The 22,040-nt window shown below is 37.5% G+C and overlaps 6 protein-coding genes across 10 annotated transcripts in view; 2 read left to right on the top strand and 4 right to left on the bottom strand.

Annotated features, from left to right (window-relative positions):
* The window catches only part of LOC116019366 (uncharacterized membrane protein YjcL-like), a 5,305-nt gene extending 3,260 nt beyond the window's left edge, over positions 1 to 2,045 (bottom strand). The window contains exons 1-3 of one of the 3 annotated variants that reach the window (XM_031259547.1): positions 1,710 to 2,045; positions 823 to 1,049; positions 615 to 725 (exon numbers count right to left, since the gene is read on the bottom strand). In XM_031259547.1, the coding sequence (XP_031115407.1) occupies positions 615 to 725; positions 823 to 1,049; positions 1,710 to 1,969 (598 nt within the window). In that variant the 5' untranslated portion in view covers positions 1,970 to 2,045. Of the gene's footprint in view, positions 1 to 614; positions 726 to 822; positions 1,182 to 1,709 lie in introns of all 3 variants that reach the window. The other 2 variants (XM_031259548.1, XM_031259549.1) reach the window with 2 other exon arrangements.
* Positions 2,046 to 2,650: 605 nt separating this feature from the next.
* On the bottom strand, positions 2,651 to 4,757 carry LOC116019362 (probable RNA-binding protein 18). Of its 3 annotated transcripts, none has more exons than XM_031259541.1 (5): positions 4,622 to 4,757; positions 4,099 to 4,303; positions 3,509 to 3,582; positions 3,285 to 3,411; positions 2,651 to 3,160 (listed from the first exon to the last, which is right to left on the bottom strand). In XM_031259541.1, the coding sequence occupies exons 2-5, from the start codon at positions 4,099 to 4,101 to the stop codon at positions 2,891 to 2,893; spliced, it is 474 nt and encodes a 157-aa protein (XP_031115401.1). In that variant the 5' UTR covers positions 4,102 to 4,303; positions 4,622 to 4,757; the 3' UTR covers positions 2,651 to 2,890. The 3 variants fall into 3 exon arrangements, with proteins under 3 accessions (XP_031115401.1, XP_031115402.1, XP_031115400.1); XM_031259542.1 differs by lacking the exon at positions 4,622 to 4,757 and adding an exon at positions 4,386 to 4,572; XM_031259540.1 differs by lacking the exons at positions 4,099 to 4,303; positions 4,622 to 4,757 and having other exon boundaries at positions 3,509 to 3,594.
* A 2,261-nt stretch (positions 4,758 to 7,018) lies between these two features.
* LOC116020002 lies at positions 7,019 to 10,772 on the top strand. Its single transcript, XM_031260428.1, has 4 exons — positions 7,019 to 7,483; positions 8,013 to 8,274; positions 9,893 to 9,960; positions 10,264 to 10,772. Exons 1-4 carry the CDS (start codon positions 7,349 to 7,351, stop codon positions 10,564 to 10,566), a joined length of 768 nt encoding a protein of 255 aa, XP_031116288.1. The 5' UTR covers positions 7,019 to 7,348; the 3' UTR covers positions 10,567 to 10,772.
* A 425-nt stretch (positions 10,773 to 11,197) lies between these two features.
* LOC116020003 lies at positions 11,198 to 13,689 on the bottom strand. The gene is made up of 3 exons (XM_031260429.1): positions 13,522 to 13,689; positions 12,313 to 12,531; positions 11,198 to 12,181 (listed from the first exon to the last, which is right to left on the bottom strand). Exon 3 carries the CDS (start codon positions 12,072 to 12,074, stop codon positions 11,445 to 11,447), a length of 630 nt encoding a protein of 209 aa, XP_031116289.1. The 5' UTR covers positions 12,075 to 12,181; positions 12,313 to 12,531; positions 13,522 to 13,689; the 3' UTR covers positions 11,198 to 11,444.
* A 3,489-nt stretch (positions 13,690 to 17,178) lies between these two features.
* LOC116020001 (putative septum site-determining protein minD homolog, chloroplastic) lies at positions 17,179 to 18,507 on the top strand. Its single transcript, XM_031260426.1, has one exon. It carries the CDS (start codon positions 17,239 to 17,241, stop codon positions 18,223 to 18,225), a length of 987 nt encoding a protein of 328 aa, XP_031116286.1. The 5' UTR covers positions 17,179 to 17,238; the 3' UTR covers positions 18,226 to 18,507.
* A 436-nt stretch (positions 18,508 to 18,943) lies between these two features.
* On the bottom strand, positions 18,944 to 21,938 carry LOC116019999. The gene is made up of 2 exons (XM_031260424.1): positions 19,273 to 21,938; positions 18,944 to 19,078 (listed from the first exon to the last, which is right to left on the bottom strand). Exon 1 carries the CDS (start codon positions 21,876 to 21,878, stop codon positions 19,575 to 19,577), a length of 2,304 nt encoding a protein of 767 aa, XP_031116284.1. The 5' UTR covers positions 21,879 to 21,938; the 3' UTR covers positions 18,944 to 19,078; positions 19,273 to 19,574.
* Positions 21,939 to 22,040: the final 102 nt, after the last annotated feature.

Raw genomic sequence — 22,040 nt, 5'->3', positions numbered from 1 at the left:
AAAAAAAAAAAAAAAAAAAGTTAAAAAAAAAAAAAAAAAAAAAAAAAAAAAAAAAAAAAAAAGAAAAAAAAAAAGAAGCAAATAACTGCATGCAGGGGCAATCCCGATGATGCTACAAAAACTATAGTGCACCGGGTATGGCCGGTGCATTGTAATGTGTAAGAGTGTCTTGATTACGACTTTTGCTTAAAATTAAATAATTTTCACTTCTGAATTAGCATTCGCTTTAAATGTGATAGGGTGCACATAACATAGTACAAACATAGAACTGCTACGCAATTTACATGTACATTAAGCAAACCTTTCTCCCGATTTTGGGAACTCTGATTGACATTAAAATTTGCATGGATTGACGTTATTAAGGAAAGGACGCTAGCTCAAGGATTCGAGACTGATCAAGCCATTAATAGAACTGAAAGGCAAAGTAGATTCTATGAATCTGCCCTAGCTAGATTGAGATTTAAGGCTCATTAAGCTAATAGAGCTCCAATCAGTACATCAAATAAACTTATTTCTTTCAGAATCAAACAAATAAAACGCACTCATCTGAGTGTCGAAAACTCAAACATTAAGACGCCACATCAAATTTCATTGCCCTAATTCCCAATACTTACTTCCACCAATATAACTCCCCATGAGAGCAGCAGCTATTTTCCAGTTATCTTGACCGAGAGATCGCATGGGCACCACTAGAAATGCAACTACAGTCCCGACGACCGTGGCAACTGTCCAAGCGAAGACAAAAACATACATTGAGTGAAAAACATAACACTCAGAAACCATAAAAATCTTTTTCATAGTATGTGTAACAAGCCTGAACACCTGATCCTAGCAAGAACGCCAAAAGCAGAGGACCAGTTGACCTCAACACACTTCTCAAATCTGCTCTGAACAACAGCAATGGAATCGTCAATGGAAGCAGAAACCCCAACACGGTTGAATATGCTGGCGCACCATGTGGAATAATCCCCACATTACTAGCTGCTAGCCCAACCAAAGTGCTAACTAATGCAGCACTTAGTATGCTGCCCATCTTAGTCTTCTCTGACCTTCAGTCTCCTGTGCCCACACATCAGCATTGCACATTTTCTTTTTTCTTTCTTTTCAAAAACACTCTGAGCATCAGCACAGCGGTATTTCTTATCTATATGACTAATCAATAGTCAAAAATTACATTGGCCCTGTTTGGTAACATAGTTAGCTTATCAACCAATTTTAACTTATTTGACCACTATTAGCTGTTTGACTTGGTTAAACAATCAATATAATTGTTCGATTAATTAGTTTTTTGTAACAGTTTATTGTTCCAAAATGCTAAAATTCAAAGCAGCTTTTTTATTAGCTTTTTGAGAAAGTCATTTGGCATGTAATCAGCTAAGAACTAATTTACCAAATATTTTTCACATTCAGCTAATGCTATCAACTGATAAAACCCACTAGATATACTCTACTTGCAATCCTAGCTGGGAAAAGATGTAAATCAGCCTAAGTAGGGTTGAATTTGTAATCTGTGGTTACTAAGATCAACTTGGGTTGCCCAAAATTACAATTTTTTGGTTTACCCATTTCTTTGTTTTCTTCAAGGACAAGGAGGACACAATTTTTATTTTTTTTTCAATTACAGAGTAATTAAGAAAAGCATTTCGATTTCTCAGTAATCAAAGTCAGCGAGCGGGTGGGTAATGAAAGAGAAGAGAAATAAGCATTACCAGAGACTAAAAGCGCCGGTGGCGAAAAGAGCTGTCCAAGTTCCCCAATTGTCTTCCGGTGAAATCAGAGGAGAACCTGAATGAGAGTTGGCCGTTACGGAGCATCTTCGGCTTGCAAACGTAGGAGAATGTCTGAGGCGTATGCCTTCGTTGGATAATGCCGGGATGTTTAGGCGAGAATAGAGAACTATCCTTGGAATAGAGGAGGATAATGGTGGTCGAGTGGCGAGCAGCGGCGACGGCGCAGCTGTCAACGCCATCTACGGTGGCGGCGAAGTGGGACCCGGTGGATTAGGTCCGGCGGTAGAGCGATAGTCTGATAGATTTCCTTTCAGGTGGGAATTTGACATGCAAGTGTTGACACGTGGTAAGAGTTTTTATAGGGATAAAAGAGATTAAATATTTAAATATGGATAAATATGCACTACTAAGATTAAGGTAATACCTTCTACGGTCCTCTAAGTATAGTGATACCGCTACATTTAAGACCAGGTGTGGTTAAATTGAAAGTTTAGAACGACCATGGTTAAATTGAAAGTTAGAATTTTTCAGGATTAAATGTAGTTAAATTGAAAGTTTAGAACTACGACCATGGTTAAATTGAAAGTTAGAATTTTTCAGGATTAAATGTAGTTAAATTGAAAGTTTAGAACTATAAACATGACGGTGCCATGTACTTGGAGGATCCCAACTGGTACTAACTACTAACTACTAAGTTCTAACTCATTAACAAAAGGTTCCTTAAATTCATCAACCAAGAAAATTAGACTGCATGTAACAATATAAAGTAATACTCCCTCCGTCCCGAATTGAATGTCTCATTTGCTTTTTGCACGCTTTTAAGAAATTAAAGTAAATGTAATGTACTTTTCAATTATGTCCCCAACTTTTTCCCGATTGGAAATAAAAGTAATAAAGAAAGTAAATGTCATAAGGACAAATTGGGAAAAATATAATGATGTTGATGATCAATTTTAGAAAGATGACAACATTTTGGGACAAACTAAAAAGGAAAATAAGACAGGTAAAATGGGACAGAGGAAGTAATAGTAATCACAACTGTAGCAACATTCGGCATAATACACAGCAAGGACCATGGAGAATTGGTGTACTTTAAAATACAAAGAGCCTAAAATCTGCATTATGTTTGTAGGAGCAACAAATCTTATGCACCATCTTCTTCAGCTACTGTCTGCTGGTTTCTGTCTTTTTGAAATGTGGCTCTCTTCTTCCATGGACTTCAGTTTATTCTTAATTGCAGCTATTTTAGCGCCACGGCTCATACGCGTTAAGGAACCTCCAGAGAGGTATGGTTTGGTTGTCTCGCCGCCTACTGCTTTGCAAGAATTTTCTCCCCCTTCCATCAAGTACTTCTCGCTGGCAAGACGAACGATCAATGGTCGCCCGCAAACCAATTTCCCATGCATCTTTTCCTTGGCTTGTTGAGCTTCCTGCATGCTCACTTTTAAACATAGAAATCAGGGATCTACATGACGCTTCTTTTTAACATTGATATTGATGATCGCAAATTGATGCAAGATAGGGACTTGGGGAGTGTTAAAGTAAGGAACTTACCTCTTTGGTACTAAACTGAACAAATGCATAACCGCGTGGTTCCCCACGCTTGGGTCCACGAGTATGCCACAAAAAGTCTTCAGATATTATCTTTCCAAATGGTGAAAACATCTTAATCAAGGCCGCCCTAGCACCCCAACAAAAAAAATTACATGAAATCAGAATATATGATGTTTTGTTCAATAATACTTATTTGAGGGGTTAATAATGGGAGATTTCCATACTCTGAAATCCTTAGATCAAGGTTGCCAATATATAGTCTGCTTTCAGACTTCTCATCAGAAGGGTTATTAGAATCCTGCAACGGCATTACAACTAATCAATTAGGAGCTGACTCTGTCACACTCTCAGACACCTAATCAAAAGGATGGTCAGGTATACCCAAGGAGATATTGAAACATTAATCTATCAGATGATTTAATATTCAATTTTGATCCAGTGGTTACTTTGGAAAGGTTAAACATGGATAATGCATTCAATGACTATAGAATATTCCACCAGAACAAGAAGAATGAAGCTCAGGTGCATACTTGAACGATTGAACCTAACACTGATAAAACCTACAAATTAGTTTTCTTATTGCAATAGATGATTCCAAAATGATAGTTCAAATCCATCCAATTCAAGTTTACCAAATGCAACGCATTTCACTTCTTATACCCTGCATTCAGCAATCACCACTAACTCACTAAGACCAAAGACCATAAATGAGTATATCATGAACAACATCCCAAATAAAATGGTCGAGGAAGGCAGGAATTGAATTGATAAAACGACCATATAAGCACACAATACAGTAAGAGAAGGAAAGTACCATGGACTGCAAAACAGTTTGAAAATTTCTGAAGCTTCAATTGATGAATCAAAGTAACTTCTACCCTCTTCCAAACCCAGGCCAAGCAATGAATGTTTCTCTCCAGCTGCAAAAAATTCCCTTGCTTTTATATGCCAATCCACAAAGTTCCCTATTCCCAAGTCTTTATCTCATCACTTAGTCTCGTGGCACAAAAATTTATCCTCTGAAACATTAAAAAACAACTCCGTATCAGAAACTGAATAGTGGCTGCAATTTCATTTGGAGATTATTCATCCAAGACTAACAAGTCCTTGCTTCAAGTAATCAACATCCGGCTGAATTTCTCGAGTTGCAAATATACTACAACGTATCGAAGTATCAAACGTTATACGAAACAAAAGATTTAGAAAAGCTATAAACAAACGAAACCCTAAAGTTCAACAGCTTCTGGGAAAGCAAAAATAATAATTAAAAATCAAGCAATTATTGAATCTTTGCATAAAAACGCTAATAAAAGGCTGTAAAATTGAAAGTGTCTTACTCGATTTTGGTTGAATAGCAGATGAAGTCGATGGAGACTTGGAGAGTCGACAGCACTACAAACAGCAAGCAAGCGGAGAACGACGAATGGGGTGAGACAGGTGACCGATGAAAATGTGAAAATGGGTCACTTGTTTTCTAGGCTTAAGCCCATACGTGATTTGGACCACTTCTTTTGATTAAAAGAGTTAATATCCTCTCACTATTAGGCCAGTACTCTTTTTAGTCCTCGACTTTCAATTCGACCACAAATGGTCATCTGACTTTCATTTTTTACCACAAATAGTTCTCCGTTAAGATTTCTATTAAATAGGTGTTAAATCTACGGGTAATATCGTGAAATTGATTAATATTATTATGATTACTTCTTTTTGAGAATTATATAACAACATAATTAATTTCAAACATTAAGTTAATAAATATAATAACAAAATGGACGTGACAAATCACATAAATGAACAAATTAAATAAAATTTCATGATTAATGTTCGCAATTTGTACTTTTTAATTCAACGGTGGCGACCTTCAGTTATGTCCCAAACAAAATGTTTGATCGATTAATGAAAAGTGAAAACTATTAACCAGTCATGTACGAACAACCATGGAAATTATGAAAACAAGGTTTAAAACAAAATTCTTCCATTTTAATCTGTTGGTTAAATTAAAAACAGATAGCTCTAATATTAAATTTTCATTTTGTACGCATAATTACGAGAATAATGTGTATTGTCTTTTTATTTATGAGTATTTATATTTGTTAATTGTTTCAATTATGTTTGTTGGTGAAAATTTGTAAACATTTTTATTTTATGACAATTATATATATCAATTTGACAATAATACCCCTAAATTTAACACCCTTTTAACAGAAATTTTAATGGAGGACTATTTGTGGTCAAAAATGAAAGTTAGAGAACTATTTGTGGTCGAATTGAAAATCAAGGACTAAAAGGAATACTAGTCCAATAGTCAAAGGACCATTTGTGGTATTAACTCTGATTAAAATTAAGAGTAATAATTTGAATATTTGTAATTAAATCCAATAATCATGTTAAAGTAAATTAAGTAATCAATCAATCAAAATATATATACACACAATTGCACTCACATAAAACACCTTCTCACGTAAAAACTAATAACAAATCTTAATCATAGAAAATAAGTGATCAGCTATTTGACTTATGCACATAATGAGTAATCAAATCTCCATCAATATATTTTCAAAAAAAAAATAAAATCTCCATCAATATCAATTAAGAGACAAATCAGTACAAGTAAAATTGTACACTTCCATCCAAATAGGTAAACTAACAATAAAATAAGAGTTTCTATATTATTAAATTATTTCATTTAAATAATAAATTATTGTTATTATTAAATATAAGAAAAATTGATTGTTTTGTTAATGTGTGTTGTTTTAATTTAGCAAGACAAACACATTGTGTTGTGATATGCTCTTTGCAACTGTGTGTACTTATGCACAATATCGTGTCCATCGTAGAATGTTACCATAATTGTGTACATACACTCCACACACCACACTTATACAGTTATACATTACACTGTGCACACTCTAAAATTGCAATGTATTTATGTTCACATTGAAATGCATATATACATAGCACGCATATGTACTATACTGCACACACTGACACACACCAAGTTTATAATGTGCACACATATCACATGAACACAGTGCGCACTAGGCCACGATGAGGTGCACACATATGATGAAAATCCAACAACGAGAAACGACAGTGCAAATGCACACTTACGAATGCTAAAGTTGGCACCTATACATTGCACGTGAAAATTACACATAAGTCAATCACAAATATAAAAAAAATCACTCACTCACGATATAAAATTGGTCAAGTCGAAGTCACTAATCACATGATTTTAAAGCCTCCACCTCTTACCGATACTCCGATCACTTCATAGGTCTTCACTGTGACTCAATCTCATGACCTCCACACTTTAATTGCATGTTTGGTTCTTGGAATAAGCTAAGAACAGGAATGTAATAACATTTCTTGGAATAGACATATTTCACTGTTTGTTTTTGTCACTTTGTCATGGAAATAATATTTCTAAGAATGAGTTATTACCTTTGCAAAGGAAATAACCATTCATGGTAGAATAACATTTTTAATCCCTCCAAATTCACTCCGTGAACTAAACATGCCTCGAGAGAGTCACTATATGTCATCTGAGCACAAGGTGTTTGACAATCTAGTAATTTTTTTATTTTGTAATATAATTAAGACTTCTATCAAACTCTAATTTACGCGATCAATTCTATCATATATCACGTATTTCAGTATTTGTATATTATTTCGTCAACATGTTGGCCTGTTGGGTTGCAATCCTAAAAGAGATATCTGTGACTCTCTTTCGGTTGTAAGCAGTAGAAGGAAGGCAAGGTAGCGAATAAAGAAACGACAGTATCAGTAAAAGAATCACAAGAAGGGAGAAAGTTTGAGTAAGCTTCACACAATAATAATTGAAAAATTGAAAATTACAACTTCTCTGCCGGCGCAAAAGAACCAAAATATCATCGCCGATCACTACCTTTACGCTTGCCATTCAAAGGATCAGTTAACATTTCCCATTAGTGATGCACTAGTGGTTGTAATCCTTGCGGTTTTACCCTCCCGGCTTCGATTTTTGTTTCCAGAAAAGAGGGAGTGTGTGAAGGATTTGCGCTAGAAAACCAAGGGACAGGAGGATGACGGAGGTGATTCTCCACATCTATGATGTGACGAACAGTCCCTCCGACAAGACAAACAACACCATTCTTCAGATCAATAGGATTTTCAAAGACGGCATCGGTCTTGGCGGCATCTTCCACAGCGCCATCCAGGTATGTATATCTCCTCCGCACGTATGCCTGTTTTTATCTCGTTATATGTGCATTTTGCTTCGCGGTTTCTGCTCTCATTATGTAGCTTGTCTGATCGGTAGTTTAAATTGCGGAATTGGATCTAGGATTTGAGTGTAGTTTTCAGGTGGAGATATATTGGCTATGGTAAATATTTTGTCTTCTGTTCTATTCCACCTTTTGTGTATGAATGCTTTTCATTGGAATTATACATCGTTGCTGGTACAAACAACAATGTAGCAGCTTCTGAATATGTATATGTGGTTGTGCATGCGTGTGAGAGAGAGAAAGCACTTAATATACTGCAGTATGAGAATGAGTATTTCATCTGCTTATGGAATGAGTTAATTTATTGAGTGCTTTTGGATACATTTTTTTTTCCTGTTTTAAGGCTGTATACTTTTTTTTTATTTCTTTGCAATATCATGTCATTCATGTGCCGCGTCATAGCATTCCTTCATCTTTACTTTCGGCTGTTTCAGTTATTCTGTATATATTCACTGTGTAATAGGTTCATGGAAATGAGGAGTGGTCATTTGGGTACTGTGAACAAGGTACTGGAGTGTTTAGCTGCCCTTCGGGAAAGAATCCAATGTATTCATATCGTGAAAGCATTGTTATTGGAAAAACAAACTGTTCAATTTTCAAAATGAACCAGATACTGCGAGAACTTAGTAGAGATTGGCCAGGATTCTTGTATGACTTGCTGTCAAAGAATTGCAACCACTTCTGTGATGAGTTCTGTGAAAAACTTGGTGTCCCCAAGCTTCCTGGTAATATTCTCCCTCTCCTTGCATGTCTTTCTATGTGGTGCGTATCCATTTTCTTTTTTTGGTCCTTTCCTATATGCTGCCGTCCTCTTGCAGGCATCACGTAGTTGTTTCGGGGAGGAGATCAAATTAAGTAGAATAAATTGAAATTTTAGCATCACTATTCACTAACACTAGAGAAAATGGTGAAAAATTTGGCAGGACAAGATGTTACCTTGAGTATATACTTAATAGGGAAAGACTGTTAGTTGATGATCTCAGTCATATAATAAGACTGACTGGATAAAGTGGAGGAGTATGAATATATTTCATCACCATACAATTCCACAATGGTGTAAAGCTGAATTCTAATGTTACATTGGCTATGTTTTGATAATAGTAATTGTTGGACTGTGAAGAAGCATTGTCAACAATCTGGCATTTTGGTTGTAACTGAGTAAAATGCTTAAATGGATGTATATAGATGCAACACAGGACCACATTAAAATGACTTTAATGAATTTAATTACAAGTGGCACCTGTTGCCTACAGTGAAAGAAATCGATAAGATCATAGTGAAACTAGTTGCAATAGCACATGTGAAACAAGGAGGTAGACCAAAAGAAACCTGCATTATAAGTTGTTTATAGCTACGTTAGCACAAGGACACATGACAAAATTATAAAAGAGAATTGAAAAATATACTTTTATAGGCTTAGCTAACCTCAATAAGGCTTGAATTATGGTTTGTACTGTGACCAGTGTGTGGTAAGTAATGCTCTAAGACATGCTCCCATTTAGGTTGGAAGAAATGTGAACTTGGACCTTTCTTCTGCATTCAGTAATCAGATGGAGCTATTGTTAATGGCAGCTAAGTAGTGGGATCTCTGACTCATCATACCTAGTTTTTTTGTAATTGGAAAAATCATGCTTGATTCTAAACTGGCTCTATCCATCATGTGTATTTTGCTCAGTAGCATACTGGTAGACAAATTTTAGCATGAAGAGTATGGAATCTTATTTTTGGTTTTCACACATCTCTCTTATATTTTTGAGGAGGTGTAAAATGCTTTAAGTTTTCTAATTCTGATAATTAGAATTAGCTAGAAACTAGAAGTTAATTATGTTGCTACTATTGGTCTATTTGGTTACTGGTACATAGTTTTATCTTAGGGGATAGTCAGCTCAGTTTTGGAAGCTGGAACATTTAGATTTCTGAAGTGTGAAAATATCCCTTAGGGAAGTCGACAAGTGGTATATTAAATTCTCGATGCATTTATGAATGAATTACTATTCACCTTAAATGTGAAGTAAATTGTTAAATGTTAATTATGGTGTATTGATATTACAGGATCCTTTTATTATTTATTTATTTATAATTCTCAAATGTTTGAATCATCCATGATTGATAACAATGCCTGGACTCTAGATTCAGCATTTCCTTACCCCCATCCCAGCACCTTCTGTTTCCCTTAAACTAAGTATTAAAAAGTTCACATTTTATGTCATCTGTTGACACTCTTGTCATTCTCAATTTTCAGTTTGGCAAGTTCCGTATAGAATGATCATAACCATGATGTTCTTACTTCTGTTGTCAATATTTTATGTAGACCACGCTCTTATGATGTAGTTTCTGTTACAGGTTGGGTAAATAGGTTTGCTCATGCTGGTGATGCTGCTCTGGAGATGGCAGAAAACACAGCCTTCCGTGTGAGTTTTTATTTGTGATTGCAATATTAAATTTTGTACCTTCCACTATGTTAGTTGTAATGTTGCAGTGTTATCAACAGGACAGTTACTGCTTAACTAAATTTGTAACATAAACTTTTTACCTTTTGCCAGTTTTGCTGTTAGATCATGTCATACAATGTGTCTGACCAGGTCTATGAATAGATCCATTATCTGTATGGAAAAGAATTTGGAGCACCCTTCTCTACGACCACTTTTTGTTTAGTTGTTATCCCGGTTTCTAGTGCATCTTTCCTGATTATCCAAGTTTTCTTCTTCTTGTAGCTGCGACAAGCTAAAGCTGAGATTGTTACAGCCAGCAAAGTGGCTTATCGGTTCCTTGTGGGTGTTGCTTCCAGTAGTTCTGCTTGTACCCCAGAGTTGCCTGGAAATCCCAGCAGGGAAAGTCCTAGAGGTGAGGCATCCCCAACAGTGCCTAAAGCTACTTGGTTTACAGATCTTATGGACATTGGTGCCAAACCATCGAGTAGTTCAGACATAGAGAGCAATATAGAGGTGAGGGGGCATCTCCAGCAGGGTGAGGACACAGAAACAACTCGAAGGCCAAACTTGCAGTATCAATCCTGATGGAATATCCTTATCATCATAGTATTTTTACTCTGAAATCTGCAAAAATCTGTTACCCTGTTTGATCAGTGTAAATTGTTCATTTTTCCTTATAGCTCACAATTTATATTCATATTCTTCTGGCAAATTGAACCTAAGACCATTTTGCTACTCAACAGTATCTTTATGTGTGTAGTTGTGTACATTATGCCATTTCTAGTTCTCTACCATCTTGCCATTCTTGCATATTGCATTAGTTACAGTCTCATCTCCACTGTAAAAGAGATCAATTCTCATCTCAACTGCAACAAAGGTGAGGGTTAGAGCTCTCCCCTATGTTGTTAACCAAACCAGATTAATCAAAATTCTGTTAACTGAATTAGAATTAGATACATAAATTAAGGAACACTTCTTTGTTTTATATGTCAACCAAATTAAATACCCTATTTTTACAGAAAAAATTAAATACCCTACTCACTAGCATGGTGGAAATTACAAGTACAATAATGCACTAGCTCATTTCGTACAGTTGTACTCTTCTTGTTATACCCAAAGCTAAATTGCTAGATGCAATGTTGCCCACTCTTGAATGCAATAGTTAATGAATTGAAAAAGAGCACCAATGTTGCCCACTTTTGAATGCAATGGTTAATGAATTGAAAAAGAGCACCAACATTCTTCTCATTAAGGAAAGTTCGAGGGAAAGCTACACAACCAACAAGTGATTTCAGAGCAGTTGTCTCACATAATACATACGACTGGCAAATGAGATCAGTATGTTTGCTCATAATATTTACACAGCATTATTCCAAACCACAAATTTTTTTTCATTGACAAAAAAAAAAAAGAGCATTAGATAGGAAAGAATCAGCTGACTAGACGGTACCTTGGCCGTCTAGTTACTCTCTTAACATCCGATTGAAAATGTATGTGTGTGCAGGTGCATCCTCAGCAATCTGAAGTGATGAAATAGCCTCGGCAAATGAACTGGGAGAAAGCGGTGTGATGTCCCAGTTTCCCTTGTCCAAAAATTGCGGGCGGAGAACTTGTTCCCAAGGTTCGGGCGAGACCATGCATTCGGTGTTGGCAAAATCGTTCCATGTGCATCCATACCTCTGGTCACCGGAGATCCACGTTGATCCTTCAAATGAATATTTCGAGAGATCTTGTTGAGGAAATACTGCTCTCGTTCCACCCACGATGATGTCGACATTCCTACTATGACCCCATAGGTCCAGCCCCATGTCCTTTTTCTGCATCACCTCGTTCGGATCCTCTGAATCCTCCCCAAGTAGGACATGCAACGCGACAGCTTCGGCAATCGCAGCACCCTCTTCATCCAGCCTTTGTTGTTCTTCCTTCTTCTTCTGTTTCTTCTTTTCTAGTTCGAGACGAATCGCTGCAGATGTAGCCAAAGCCTTCTCTAAGCGCCTCTTTTTCTTCTCAGCCTGTTTGAGGCGGTCCAACTCGTCCTTTACTTGCTTCTTCTTCACCTTCCTAACATCAGATGGGGCTTTGCCGCACTCCATCTTATCCAGCACCAACTACTTTCTTAACTCCTAAGTTCAATATAACTCTCTTTCGCTAAAATCCTAAGATGAATACATCATCACTGTAACTAACTTCCTCCTATAACCTGTTATTTAATGTTTATGAAGAAAAAAAAACAAAGGTCTGATACTGTAAACCGATATATTATTAAAAAAAAAAAAAAAAAAAAAAAAAACTAGCCCGTATGCCTACACCCACTCAGGTCTGAAGGAATACCTCATCTTGCGAACGATACAATCCCAAACAGAAACAACGGGAGACTGAAGTAGAGAGATGTGATATGAGCTCACATTCTTGTCTCTGGCCATTCTTCCCAATTTCCCACAACCTTTGCATTTACCCATTTCACGACAACTACCCAAATTTTAACTGATTCAAAACCCAATAATACCAAAAAAATCCGTCTAGTTCAAACAACTCACATGGCCTTCCCTCCTGTTGCAAACAAAAAATCGCAAAAGTTTATAAAGAAAACGGTGTTAAACATCAAACATTCTGCAAAGTTAAACAAACAGAACAGTGAACCAAAAACAAAGACGCCTTTCATAATCTAATAAAATTTCAACTCAAAAACATATGCTTTTCACAATATCACCCAGACTTCAACCTCAATGCGAACAAAAACAAACCGAGAAAAACAGAATCAACAAAGCATCGTATGCATTACAAACATACACACAAGAACTCGGGAAAAGCATATTAGTAAAGCAGCATATAGATCTCAATGACTGAAAACCCAGTCATGTCTCATCCTATGCATTCCATTGCATGGTAGATGCATAATGTAGAATGCCATAGTTCAGCCCTAATCTACGCTAGCCTAACAGTTCATCAAATCCATGCTCTAAAGAGAACTTCAATGTTGGCCATTCGTTTATTTGCCCACAAAATGCTAAATTCCCTGACAAAAGGCCAAATGCTCCAGCACCAGGAGCGGGCCCCACACCCCGACCTGACAAGATAGTGGAGGGGTAAATTACTGTAACTTAGGTGGGAGGAACAAGGACTAGTGCCTGGGAGGCCACTTGTTTCTTTGAGGAAAAAGAACTTTCACCCATTGACTGAAATGAAGTGAATTCCAAATCATTTTCCACCAGACAAAATTTCAGCCATGATTTTGGATAAGATGAGGGGTGAGCAAGTGAATAAGAGCCCTAATTTCAATACCAGTAATCAGACAAATTCTACTGAAACCCAAACCCCCATTTACCCATATCTCACAACACCGAATCCAATTCACTCCATATCTGAATCATAAACACAAACCTTCGGCACACATAAAAAAAGACTCGATTTTTACTCAAACAAACACCAGATCGGAACACCCAGAGCACAAATCACAGAGAAGAATACAATTAAACCATAAATTCAAGATCTTCAACCGCAATTAACCAAAAAATAAAGCGGAAAGCAAGAGAAGCAGACCTGTTCAACGAAGATGAGAAAGAGAGAGGAAAAAAAAGGGCTTCCCAAGAAACAATCTTTTTGTGCGCCGGTTTAGAGAGAAGGAGATTTATCTAGTTGGGTGCGTTTCGGATCCAAATATGAAAATAAGGACGGGATGAGAGACACAAAGAAAGTTAAACAATTAACTGATCACATGAAACTGCCGGTGAGAGGGTAGGGGGGGCTGATGAGTAGAAGAAGGAAGGGCAGAAGCGTAAATTCTTGAAACCCTGAGAGAGACACATGGCATGTGTGAACAGGGGTTTGGAGAGTGGGGGCCACGTACTTGGATCGGTGCGTGGGGTAAGGGATCCAATAATAGCACCCAGACAAAAAAAAAGGGCTGCCATTGGATCAACTCCAAGTCGATATAGCAGACGTCACTCTGCCATCATCATGGGGCTGTTCCATTCTCGCTTTTTTTTTTTTTTTAAAACTAAAATTTATATGATTTGAAGGTATAATTTTATTTATTTATTTTATAATGAATTAATCAGTTTACAATAAAGACCATATAGAATTGTATGAAATTTGGTATGATTTTGATGTGGTTGTACCAACAAAATTCTTTCTAATCCTTTGTTAGTTACATAATTTTAAATTCCTATTTTTCTATATTCAAATTCATCATTACTATCTCTACAAAATTTAAACATACCCAAAAAAAGAAATCTTGAAAATAAAGTATGGTACATATGGTACTATACTACTATATAATAGATTTCCCATTGTATCATCTTTTCTATAAATATAATACTACTATATAAATATAGTTCTTGTATCACATTGCTAACTACATAGTATCATGAATATGAATATGGATATGTACATCCAGCAGTTTCTAAGGATAAGTTAACTTTGTATTTTTGGTTTCTAAGTTGTGCATTAGTAATGATTTTAGTATATTTTTAGTTTTTAAGATTGTGTTTTATCCTTTACTTTTACGTCACTACTTTGTGTTTGTTAATTTTTCATTGATATCTCTTATATGCGGGGTTAACATCTAAATTATACTTGTTGATTTTTTTACTTGTGTAATTGATGGCTAACTTATACGATTAATCGAAAGTCAAGTAGGGAAAAGAAGAATAATTGTAGTAAACTATTATTGTTTTGAGTAAAAAAGATCTTAAACCCCTTACAAATTATTTTCTCAGACCTAATTATGATACTTAGCATAAATTAGGAAAGTAGATTTCACAAATCATGTGCATTAATTACAAATTGATTGCTTTGTGACGATAGGAAGATGACTTTCTAAATACGGGAATTACAAATTGATTGCTTTGTGACGATAGGAAGATAACTTTCTAAATACGGGACCAAATCATCACAGTTATCCATTAAAAAAAAGGGATAAGAGTCAAATAGAACCTCAAACTACAACTCATTGTGCAATTATAGGCCATTCAACTTCAAAAACCTTCAATTAGGCACTCAAACTTGTTATTTTGGAACAAATAAATCCTCGAACTTATTTACGTCTCCACTGGAGATGGCGACTGATTTGGTCACTATTTCCGCGGTCGGACGCGACCGGCGCCGGTAGTTGATTTCTGATTTGGTCGAAGGTTCGCCGAAAATATATTTGACCTGCTATTACAGGTCATAAATAAGTTCGAGGGTTTATTTGTTCCAAAATAACAAGTTTGGGGGCCTAATTGAAGCTTTTTGAAGTTGAAGGGCCTAATTGCACAATGAGGTACAATTTGATGGTCTATTTGCCTTATCCCTAAAAAAATGAGTAAGCGGCCCCCTAGGACTTAGCGTAGTAATTTCATGACTAAAGCCAGTAGTGTGGAAGTTTGAGTTTTACTTGAAACATGAATGGGAATAAGATTGGATGCATCATGCATGATAGAAGATGTGGATTGGATCCCTTGTGTGCACATGAATACTAGAGTCTGATCGATGGGTTAATTGCGTGATTCACGATTTACCTTTGTAGTTGATTTAGGAGCGGGATTCAGAGTGCTTATGATTATTCTGATAAAAGTGGAATCACCTAAATATATATATATTTTTTTAAAGAGTAAGCACATTCAAAAATCTCGAACTGAAATGCGCCTAGGCTAACCACTTGGGGTGAGGTTAAGTGCAAGATTTCCAAGACACATTAGTACTAAACCTAAATTGATTTAAGAAATTAATATTAGAAGCGAGAGTTAAAAATAAATGACTAAAAATGCAACTAGAGGTTAAAAACTCAAAAGTAAACACCTAAAGGACCAAACATAACTCATAGGAATCATAGCTATGAAAGTATTATTATTATTTTTTTAATAACTTAGATTTATTGGCTTACGTTACACTATATCCTGTGGACTTCCAAGACATTGCCCCTAGAGTCATTAGAAAAGGTAAATTATAAGTCGCTCAGTTAGACCATATATTCCCACAACATGAGCCTTAACCATATTGATACCTCACCATTAACACCATTAAAAAGCGCTTTGCAATGCCAACTCAACTAGTCTCAAGAATAATTTTTTTCCTTAGACAAGAATGATGGGGAACAATCCCATTAGGCTATACTTTATGCCTGCAAACCTCTCCCACTTTTAAAAATGAGTCTCACTTCTACATCATCAAATTTGCAATTCATTTACTACATATACACTACATTTATGTAATACTCTCTAACTTTCAAAAATGATCTCACTTTCAATAAAATAAATAAATATACATATATAATAAGAAGAAAAACAGAAAAAGTACAAAAAAGCTGTCAGATGGCAACTTTCCTTGTCCTTAGAGCATCCTTAATAGTAAAATTTTTTAATTGATGAGTTTTTGTAAGTGCGATTATGAAAGAGAACATGGGAGGGGAGAGAAAAAAAATAAAACAAATCTGATTTAAAAAAAAAAAAAACAATTGTAGCGCATGTAACGCGCCCAACTGCACACACCGCTGGGCGCATTAGTGTCTCTCACGCGAGAAAATGCAACTGACATTTATTGTTGGTGGGCCCCACTTTCTGCAAAAAAAAAACTAAATATTTGCAAGAGTAATTTTATCTTCTCTCACTTGCCTCTCTCTCTTTTAACATGGCATAAATTTTCTTAAAAATCGTAAAAAGACAATTAGTGTAGATGCTCTTAGCAAGCTTTCTTTGCTAAACTCTTGAGCAACAAAATTAAATAAAAAAGTTATTTGACACAAAAGCATACCACATCATCTTGCAAGTGATAAAATTTAAGCGACGAGAGGAATCTTACCTTGTTGCATTAGCATTTAGCACATCACATACCCAAGTCTTGTTCTCTCAACTCTCAAGATCCCAAGAATTGACACAACTCACAAGTGGATTATCAAAACACCTTCCTCCTCTTGTTTGCAAGATATGTTTCTTTGCCAAATTGTCAGCAGCGGATCTATTTTGCCATCTAACAACATGCTGAATGCTTTATTTTATTTTATTTTTCCTTTTAGTTATTAACACATTTATAACCATTTTTTGTATACTAAGACAAAGTGTATATGTATTAAAAAAAAAAGATTTTGAAATCAGAAGCTTTAGTCATTAATTTTGAAAGTAATTTTGGATTTATTATTTGAGATATTAATTGTAATTTAAAATTTTTGGATTAAATACACTTCACACATAGAAACTTCGGGCATAGTTATGGTTCCATTTCTTCTTCTGTGAATCATCTCACCCATTTCGTCCTCCCCAAACAAACATTGTTGAAGAAATGATATCTCTACAACACTTGACAAACCCTAATCCTTACTCTTCCCTCTTCTACTTCAACCCGCCCATTCCCCTTGCATCCAAAACCCTAAAACCCTACACCAAACCCTATTCGCCCCCCACCACTGTCAAGGCAATCCTTCAGTACAACCGCAAGCCTCAGCTCGCCGGAGAAACCCCCAGGGCGGTCGTCATTACCTCCGGCAAAGGCGGAGTCGGCAAGACCACCACCACCGCCAACATTGGCCTCTCCCTCGCCCGCCTCGGCTTCTCTGTCGTCGCCATTGATGCCGACGTCGGCCTCCGCAACCTCGACCTCCTGCTCGGCCTCGAGAACCGGGTCAATTACACCGTCGTCGAGGTTCTCAACGGCGACTGCCGCCTCGATCAGGCTCTCGTTCGAGATAAGCGGTGGTCCAATTTCGAGCTGCTCTGTATCTCCAAGCCCCGATCCAAATTGCCGATTGGATTCGGCGGAAAAGCGCTGATTTGGCTCGTGGAAGCCCTCAAGGCCCGCGATACAGGAGTTCCGGATTTCATCCTCATCGATTGCCCTGCCGGCATTGATGCTGGATTCATCACTGCAATCACGCCGGCTAATGAGGCGGTCCTCGTAACAACGCCTGACATTACGAGCCTCCGAGATGCAGATAGGGTAACGGGGCTGCTGGAATGCGATGGAATTAGGGATATTAAGATGATTGTGAACAGAGTCCGAACAGATATGATCAAGGGAGAGGACATGATGTCAGTGCTTGATGTGCAGGAAATGCTAGGGTTACCATTGTTGGGGGTGATTCCTGAGGATACAGAGGTCATTAGAAGTACCAACAGAGGATATCCATTGGTGCTGAACAAGCCGCCCGCCTTGGCTGGGCTGGCATTCGAGCAAGCTGCCTGGAGGTTGGTCGAGCAGGATAGTATGGAAGCTGTAATGGTGGAAGAGCAGCCGAAGAAACGAGGATTCTTCTCGTTTTTTGGAGGGTAGAAACTAGAAAGTGGATTCATTTTGGCCAATGGTGATGATACAAATTAGGGCTTATGAAGTTCTTTGCAGCTGCTTGGTGGGGGGGAAGGAAAGAAGCTGTGTACAGTAGGAGAGTTGAGGTTTGCCATTTTTCCCATTTTCATTGTTTCACGTTTGATGGATGGTAGATAAGGATTATAAATTGTAGTACCTTTTTGTTTTGTTGATCACTCAGAGCTGAACTGTATCATGTGTTCCAATTAAATCAATTTCTTTATGATATCTGTGCTCAATTCCTGGAAAGGAAAATCCAAAAATGTTGATATCATCTGTAGTTTCAGTATTCATATCTATCATAGTATTGGACACATCATCTACATCAATTGAAAATGAATCATGGTAACTCAGATTTTGCAGCTTGTCTACACAACTGTTATGTTGCATCTTGCATCAACTAGGAAGTAGCTTCAGGTGTCTTTTTTGAACTGTAAACTCCAAATTGTTCCTATCTGCAAGATTTGAAGTTCAATAGGTTCTTTTTTCTGAAACATCGAGCAAAATTAAGTGAATCTGAAACCACAAACTGGTCTGCATCTTTAAATGCAGCAGCAAACTCACACTTTAGAGCTGCTATGCGACTGCAAATGGTGAAAACACAAAAACATCATTTAAAGTAAATTATGTTTGAAATAATATTTGTGATGTAACTAATCTATAAATGTGACGTTGAAAAATTACCAAAAGCTCCTTAAATGGAAACCTTTGACGTGCTGCTTGAAGAACAGCACGAATTTCAGTTGGATGGTGAGCATAATCATCATAAATGTGACATCCACAAATTGTCCCAACCTTCTCCAAATGTCTACAAATGCCCCTAAAATTGAGCAACACCAAAGAGAAGTTATTGTATGAAAAGATCTTTTATCACTGTATACAAAACTCACTGTGGCAATAACCTATAACTGATGAGAACAACAAGCTATAATTCCTCTACAACTTATCTTTAATAATTAAAATTAAAACTGGCCTAATAGAGTCATTGAAATGGCCCAAGTAAAAAGATCTTACAATTATTGAAATGGTCTGTCTTCATTTGCCTTAGCTATTTCTTCGAGATCCTTTGCCAACTTCTTTAGATTGTTCACAGCCTCATTGATCGCTCTTCTCGAGGCTATGATGTCGTTCTGCACAACACATTGAGCATAATTTCTTGTGATATTGAAATGTAGGTAATTTCTGAAAGCTTCAGCTATGGTTTCTCCATCAAGTACCCTGCATTTCCACCAGTCTATGCATTCTCCTGCAGTCTTGCCATCGGTAAATGAGACACCCGTGTCTCTCACAATCTGGAAGATGATCATGGCAAGCTGCTAGTCACTGTCCAGCCTAGTTCCTTCCTTATACTTAGCCGATTTGGCTAGTATCTCTTTCTCAGTTTGTTGCTCCATAATCCTCTGCCGCTTCTTCCTTTCTTCATCTTCCCTTTCCCTTTCATCCTCTTGCTTCTGCTTCCTTATTTCTTCGTTCTTAAAATGGATCATATTCCATGTTTTAGCATAGTCAAGAAGATTTTGTAGACTGTATGACTCATCAGGGAAGGGAACAATATCTTGTGAAGTGCTTGTGCTGCCAGAAGCTCTTTGTTGGGCACTGCCAAATCTCCTAGGGGGTCTCCTACTTCCTTCTCCCTTTTTGGCATCATCAATAAAAACACTCAGCTTATCGTACAAATTGATGACCCCATCAGTGATCACATCAATCTTATCATTCATGGCAGGGATAGCACCAACTTTATCATACACATCATCCATCTTCTCATCAATTTTGCTTAGCTTCTTCTGGACAGCAGCGGCTTGTTCTTCCATAAGTTCCACCTTATTTGCCATTCTAGTTACCAAACCCCACATCTTTTTCATTGCTTCCTCAGCGCATTGTAAGGTTTGGGTAACATCTTTGGTTTGAAAGCTGCTCAGGACAGCCACTTCTCGTGCATCAGGACTTCTCGTTGGTTGTTCTGGGGTGATTTCTCGGATTGGCCTTCTCGTACCAACCCCAGAAGTTGAGCCTGGGCCTTCCATCTCCTGCTCTAACCTTGATTGCTGCATGGCCCTCCTAAAATCCTTTTGAAAGGCTTTCTCAGCATCCTTAGGAGTTGTGCTCTGAGATTCTTCATCAGCAGCCTTATATTTGCCCTTCTCAGCCTCTCGGGCAGCCAACTTCTTGCTGTAAACATCATCTATCAATGCAAAACTGGTGGCTTCTGGAATATATGAAGTATTCAGCCACTTCAACGAAAATTCCTCCTCTGGTTCCATGAAACTGATCCCAGCAGCAATGGTGGCGAAATCACTGATTCTCCATTTCTGCCAAGCCTTGACTCTCATGTATTCTGCCAGCAACTCCTCGTCAATACAGGCCGAGTCTCCTCCAACAATGGAACCAGGCTGAGTTTCTCCCATTTGCATCTCGGCTGCAATCTCAGCATCTGCATCAATATCCATGCTCTCACTCGTCACATCTGCTGCTGTCGTAGCAGGTTCTCGTGGGATGGATCGAGTTTGAACATTCACATTCACCGGAATTTCTGTCACCTCCTCCTTCACTCTAGAAGTGGGAACATCAACAGCAACAATTTGAGCAATAGGGGCTCGGGCTTCCCCCTCAACAACAGAATCCCTAACCTTCGTGTCATCTCCTTCCTCACCACCCATTTTGACTGCTTTGCTCACAACTCTTACATCCTTTAATGGCCTCCTCTTAGTCTTTTTAGACTTGAGGAGTTTCTCCAAATTTTTGGCTAGAGGCACCTTAGAAGAGCTCTCTTGAGCTACAACTGCCTTCTTCTTGGACTTAGTGGGGGTTTCAGCTTGGCGTTTATGTGCTTGGGGCTTAGTCTTAAACAAATAAGTATTACGATGCACAGGAACTCCAGGCCTAAGCTTAATGCCCTTCAAATGCAACAAATATTGAACCAAAAATCCAAAACCAACCTTTTGGTTCAGTGACTTTGAACCAACATTCACTGCTCTCTCAACGTAGCTTCTGAGAAAATTGAAGATGATTTGGGGCCAATTGCAGGGATAATTCTCCATGATCGCACTCAACAAGGTGAAAATCTCCAGATTAACATCATCAGTGCCTGCAACCTTATACTGCAGAATCTTAATGATCACATCCACGGCCCTTTCATATTCTGTCTTCAATAACCGCTTCTTAAATGAAAGCTTGAGATTAGCAGGGGCAAAATCTGCCTTAATCTCCTCCCACAATTTCTGCTGCTCGAATGCGTATCTCGACAAGTCTGAATGTGCTCCTTCCGGAACTACAAAATCAAATGCCGCCCTAATATCTCCGGCGCCGATAATAATGTCAGTGTTTCCCACTCTTGATTGGATTTCGTCTCCCACAATCTTCGCGTTCACGAACCACTCTGTGAAATCCATCCTGTGCACTGATTGGTAGTCGTAGGTGAGGAATCTCATTAAACCGCAATCCTCGAATTTCTTCAAAATCTTCTCCGTCAGTTCCCTGTCCGTTGAGTGCTGTAGAAAACCTGCTCTGTCCAAAATAGAGCCGGTTTTTACCATGTTGCTCAGCTCTTCAAGAGCTGGCGGCTGATCGTCAGTGTTCTTAGGGCTAGGTGGGTTAGAGGGGTTGTCTTGCTTGGCAGCCATTAATGGAGTTTTGAAAATAGAGAGAGTAAAGAGACTGCTCTGAAAATGCTTGAATACTAGGCAAAAGTGACGGGTTGAGCAAAAATTTGTTGTTGTTGTTGTTGTTGTTGTTGTTTTTTTTTTTTTTTTTTTTTTTTTTTTTTTTTTTTTTTTTGGGGGGTT

Source organism: Ipomoea triloba, chromosome 5 (genome assembly GCF_003576645.1).
Source record: "Ipomoea triloba cultivar NCNSP0323 chromosome 5, ASM357664v1".
In the NCBI taxonomy this organism is placed as follows: Eukaryota; Viridiplantae; Streptophyta; class Magnoliopsida; order Solanales; family Convolvulaceae; genus Ipomoea; species Ipomoea triloba.
This window is presented reverse-complemented; position numbering and strand designations above follow the sequence as displayed.

Coding starts and splice junctions, on each gene's coding strand:
- LOC116019362 (XM_031259540.1), bottom strand. CDS start 3,594: ATGCCGTTGCAGGATTCTAATAACCCTTCTGATGAGAAGTCTGAAAGC. Junction 3,412..3,508: donor CTTGATCTAAGGATTTCAGA/GTATGGAAATCT, acceptor TTGGGGTGCTAG/GGCGGCCTTGATTAAGATGT. Junction 3,161..3,284: donor TTCAGTTTAGTACCAAAGAG/GTAAGTTCCTTA, acceptor GTGAGCATGCAG/GAAGCTCAACAAGCCAAGGA.
- LOC116020002 (XM_031260428.1), top strand. CDS start 7,349: ATGACGGAGGTGATTCTCCACATCTATGATGTGACGAACAGTCCCTCC. Junction 8,275..9,892: donor TGGTGTCCCCAAGCTTCCTG/GTAATATTCTCC, acceptor TTTCTGTTACAG/GTTGGGTAAATAGGTTTGCT. Junction 9,961..10,263: donor CAGAAAACACAGCCTTCCGT/GTGAGTTTTTAT, acceptor TTCTTCTTGTAG/CTGCGACAAGCTAAAGCTGA.
- LOC116020003 (XM_031260429.1), bottom strand. CDS start 12,074: ATGGAGTGCGGCAAAGCCCCATCTGATGTTAGGAAGGTGAAGAAGAAG.
- LOC116020001 (XM_031260426.1), top strand. CDS start 17,239: ATGATATCTCTACAACACTTGACAAACCCTAATCCTTACTCTTCCCTC.
- LOC116019999 (XM_031260424.1), bottom strand. CDS start 21,878: ATGGCTGCCAAGCAAGACAACCCCTCTAACCCACCTAGCCCTAAGAAC.